The sequence below is a fragment of the Rhinoraja longicauda genome, chromosome 1 (genome assembly GCF_053455715.1).
Source record: "Rhinoraja longicauda isolate Sanriku21f chromosome 1, sRhiLon1.1, whole genome shotgun sequence".
NCBI classification, from domain to species: domain Eukaryota; kingdom Metazoa; phylum Chordata; class Chondrichthyes; order Rajiformes; family Arhynchobatidae; genus Rhinoraja; species Rhinoraja longicauda.
The window spans coordinates 108,911,134-108,915,473 of record NC_135953.1 but is presented as its reverse complement, the minus strand read 5'-3'; the positions used below and the strand labels follow the sequence as shown (position 1 = coordinate 108,915,473).

The window sequence follows — 4,340 nt, the reverse complement described above, 5'->3', positions numbered from 1 at the left end:
GACCCAGCCCCGGACCGCGCGCCGCCGACCCGCAGTCAGCGACGTCACCACGGCCCGCCCCCGCCCACAGCTCCAGCCAATCAGCGGGAGAGATCTGCCAGCCCCTTCTCACGGTGGGAGAGGGTGACTGAGATTCTTCATCAGGGCCGCGCCATCACGTGTGTGTTTGTGTCTTTAAAGTCAGGAGCTGACAACGCTATGATAGTGGGTGCGCCACGTTTAATGTCAGACGACGGCGTCAGTCAGTGGGGCGGCCGGGGTTCATGCGGATGAGGGGCAATGCCGTCGCCTTGCGTCAGGTTGCCAGCTGGCGCGCATGCTCCGACCTGCAGCTCCCCCCCCCCCCCCCCCCGCCCCGCCCCCGCCTCTGTGCGCTCCCGAGCATTGGGCGCCCACGATCATTGCGCGCTCCCGCTCCCCCGCCTCTGCGTGCTCCCGATCATTGCGCGCTCTCGCCCCCACCTCTGCGCGCTCCCGCTCATTGCGCGCTCCCGCTCATTGCGCGCTCCCGCCTATGCGCGCTCCCGACCATTGCGCGCTCCCGATCATTGATCGCCCCCGCCCCGCGCGTTCCCGCTCCCAGCCCACTGCGCGCTCCCGGCCTCGGCCTCCCTCTGCGCGCTCCCGGCCTCCGCCTCCCTCTGCGCGCTGCGCCAACATGGAGCTGGAGGCGAGTGGCGGCAGCGGCGGCTCCGTCACCCGCGTCTCGCAGGCGCCATCCCGGGCCGATTTCACGGTGTCTCCCTTAGCGGCGCAGCTGTGCAGGAAAGCGGCGGCGGCTGTCAGGACGGGCCCGGGTCCCGGCGCCAGGGCAGCGAGAGGCCGAGGCGCTGCTGTGTCGGCCTACAGCCGCAGCGCTGCCGCCGGGGACGCGGCCTCCTTCATGGAGACCGTACCGGTCACCGTCTCCCTGGAGAACGTGGACGGTCAGCACAGGTACAGCACAGGCATCGTTGACGGCCACCGTGTAGATGTCGTGTCTTTGCTGGTGTTCTTGTTCCATAGTGGCCTCCTCCCGTTCCCTGTACTCTCGGCAGATCTTCCTGTTCCTTGAGTGCAGGATCCATCTCATTTATCACCAAGGCATGGGCCTGCGTGAATTGCTAAGTACCGGGGTCAATTTCTGCTCAAGGAAGTTGAGCTCAGGGATCTGACTGGCATCCTGATGGACTGCTGCAAGGTTGGAGGTTGACAGCTCACACTGTTCTTATCCACTCTCGCAGGTGGGCATGAAATGTTACAATATCAATATTATAAAGAGAAGGGGTGGCCAATTTTATGATTTATGTTTAGGTTTAATATCCAATTATTTTAGTTCTCGGCCTGAAATGGTGCTCTGCTATGATAGCTTGAGAACAAAGTCATTTTCATTTCACTATCCTGAATGACACCTGGCAGATAGGTGATGGCCTGTGCAAAGACCAAGATGGCAGGTGCACCATGGAATAGGAAAACACCTTGATATGTTTGTTATCATGAGTGGGGTAATCTGATGTCTAGGTATAGTACTTTGGTATACAGAGATATCTCATGACATGCCAACCCACTAAATTAAGTAACCAACATTATTTACCAACATCTACTACAGAGACAGACGATGGACTGACATCTACTACAAACCCACTGACACCCATAGCTATCCAGATTACACTTCTTCCAACCCTGCTTCCTGTAAAGACTCTATGCCCTACCAATTCCTCCGTCTACGTCGCATATCCGCTCAGGATGAGGTTTTCCATACCAGGGCATCGGAGATGTACTCGTTCTTTTGGAAACGGGGTTCCCATCTTCCATTATAGATGAGGCTGTGGGATCAACTGAAAATTCTTTTGCTCGACGCCGAGGTACATAGCCAAAAGTTCTCACCCGAACAGACTGTACCTCATTTGAGTGGGTGATAATTTTGCCAAAAAGAATGCCAGAGGTTCCTACCTGCCATTGACTCGCTGCTCCACGATGGCTCCCACGGCATAGACAGAGGCATCAGTGGTGTGTGAAAATAAGGCATTGGGTCTCTGATGGACCAGCATAGTTACGTCGGCGAGAGTCCTCATAGCGGCGCTGAAGGCTTGCACTGCATCCTCGGGTAAACACAACGGTTTCTTTGGAGATGATTTGTCCGAACCTTTGAGTAAGTTGGTCAAGGTTAATAGGAAACCTGCGCCATTTGGTAAAAAGCGGCGGTAGAAATTCATCATCCACAAAAATCGCCGTAATTGGTTTAACGAATTTGGCACTGGTAGTTTCGGATTTCCTGCATGTTTGCTTCGCCGGGCAGGATGCCGTTCTCCATCACGCGATGCCCGAGGAAAGTGAGTTCGCGAGCGCCAAACACGCATTTGTTCATGTTAATGACAATGCCATATTCGTCGAGCCGCTGGAACAGTAATCTGATGTGTTTCTTGTGTTCGTCTTCGCTGGAACTCGCTACCAATGCGTCGTCGATGTATGTGTAGACAAAATCGAGGCCAGAGAGTACGTAGTCTATGAAACGCTGGAACGATTGTGCTGCGTTCCGTAAACCAAACGGCATCCGTAGAAATCCAAATGTCCCGAGCGGAGTGACCACGGCTGTCTTGGGAATATCGGCAGGCTCGACCGGAATTTGATAATACGCGCGCACGAGATCGGTGCTTGCGAATACCCGCTTACCCTGTAGGCTTGCAGAGAAATCCTGCAAATATGGGATGCTATATCGATCTGGAATAGTGGCATTGTTTAGTCACTGCAGGGTCGCCAATCTCCGGGAGACTTCTTCGGGACAATGTGGTGATACCCAGCAGCTCTTAGACCTGCGGATGATCCCGAGCTCCAACATATGGTCAAATTCGGCCTTTGCAACTTGGAGGTGATCTACGGGTAACCTGCGCGCTCTTGCCGAAACTGGACGGCCGCGGGTCTGAATATGATGCGTGACAGAGTGTTTGATATCGTTGTGTCGGTAAGACTGAGTTATTAGTCGTGGAAACTGTTTAAGTAACTCCTGATATGGGGCAGTGCTGGATTGGAGGCTGGTAAGGTGAGAGATAGTCATTGCCGGAGAGCAGATGCAGTTCACCTGTGCGTGGCATGTGCAGTAATCGCTTAAGCGGCGATTTTAAAAATCCACCAGCAAAGAGAAGTGTGAAAGAAAATCCGCTCCGATAATGGATTTTGATACGTCGGCGATTGTGAAAATCCAGCGAAGCGTTCTCCGAGGACCTTAGATCGAGCGTGGGAGGAACGACCGATACCTCGGCGCCGGAGTCAATGAGATATGACACACCCGAAAGGCGGTCGCTGAGAAAAAGGCGGTGGCTAGTTTGCCCACAGGCAGCCGTAGCCTCTACTGCCGGGCCTCGTTGTTTCCGACTCCCAAGGTTTGCATTGAACCTGAAACGGGGATAGTTCGGCTGGGCTGTCAAAGCCTCGACTTGCGCAGTGAGCGCTGCAATTTGCTGTTCCCGTTGTGCATTTTCCGGCTTTACTGTTGTTGCATTAACCACAGTCACCTGCAACGCAGTGGTTGTCTCCATGACAGTGTCGGCCTGTTTTGCGAGCTTGTCAATGCTGACAAGATTGAAACATACCTATCAGGTGCCCCTGCACCAGAGTAGGCATGCAGCGGAGAAACCTCTGTTTCCAGACATCGGCGTCAATCTTTTTGTCTCCCGCCAGCCAGCGCCATCTCCGCAGCATTTGTGTATACAGTATTACAGTATAGCAAAGGGGATTACAGAGGCATGAGGCAGGAGCTGGCCAAAATTGACTGGAAGGAGGCCCTAGCAGGGAAGACGGTAGAACAGCAATGGCAGGTATTCCTGGGAATAATGCAGAGGTTGCAGGATCAATTTATTCCAAAGAGGTGGAAAGACTCTAAGGGGAGTAAGAGACACCTGTGGCTGACAAGGGAAGTCAGGGACAGCATAAAAATTAAGGAGAGGAAGTATAACATAGCAAAGAAGAGTGGGAAGACAGAGGATTGGGACTCTTTTAAAGAGCAACAAAAGTTAACTAAAAAGGCAATACGGGGAGAAAAGATGAGGTACGAGGGTAAACTAGCCAATAATATAAAGGAGGATAGCAAAAGTTTTTTTAGGTACGTGAAGAGGAAAAAAATAGTCAAGGCAAATGTGGGTCCCTTGAAGACAGAAGCAGGGGAATTTATTATGGGGAACAAAGAAATGGCAGACGAGTTAAACCGTTACTTTGGATCTGTCTTCACTGAGGAAGATACACACAATCTCCCAAATGTTCTAGGGGCCGGAGAACCTAGGGTGATGGAGGAACTGAAGGAAATCCACATTAGGCAGGAAATGGTTTTGGGTAGACTGATGGGACTGAAGGCTGATAAATCCCCA

The 4,340-nt window shown here is 53.0% G+C and overlaps 1 protein-coding gene across 3 annotated transcripts in view; it reads left to right on the top strand.

The window, feature by feature from the left end:
- Window positions 1–589: 589 nt before the first annotated feature.
- Window positions 590–4,340, top strand: part of LOC144596206 (uncharacterized) — a 45,836-nt gene continuing 42,085 nt past the window's right edge. For 2 of the 3 annotated variants that reach the window (XM_078404427.1, XM_078404409.1), the window contains exon 1: window positions 590–936. In XM_078404427.1, coding sequence (XP_078260553.1) covers window positions 659–936 — 278 coding nt within the window. In that variant the 5' untranslated portion in view covers window positions 590–658. The remainder of the gene's footprint in view (window positions 937–4,340) is intronic. The other variant, XM_078404417.1, reaches the window with a different exon arrangement.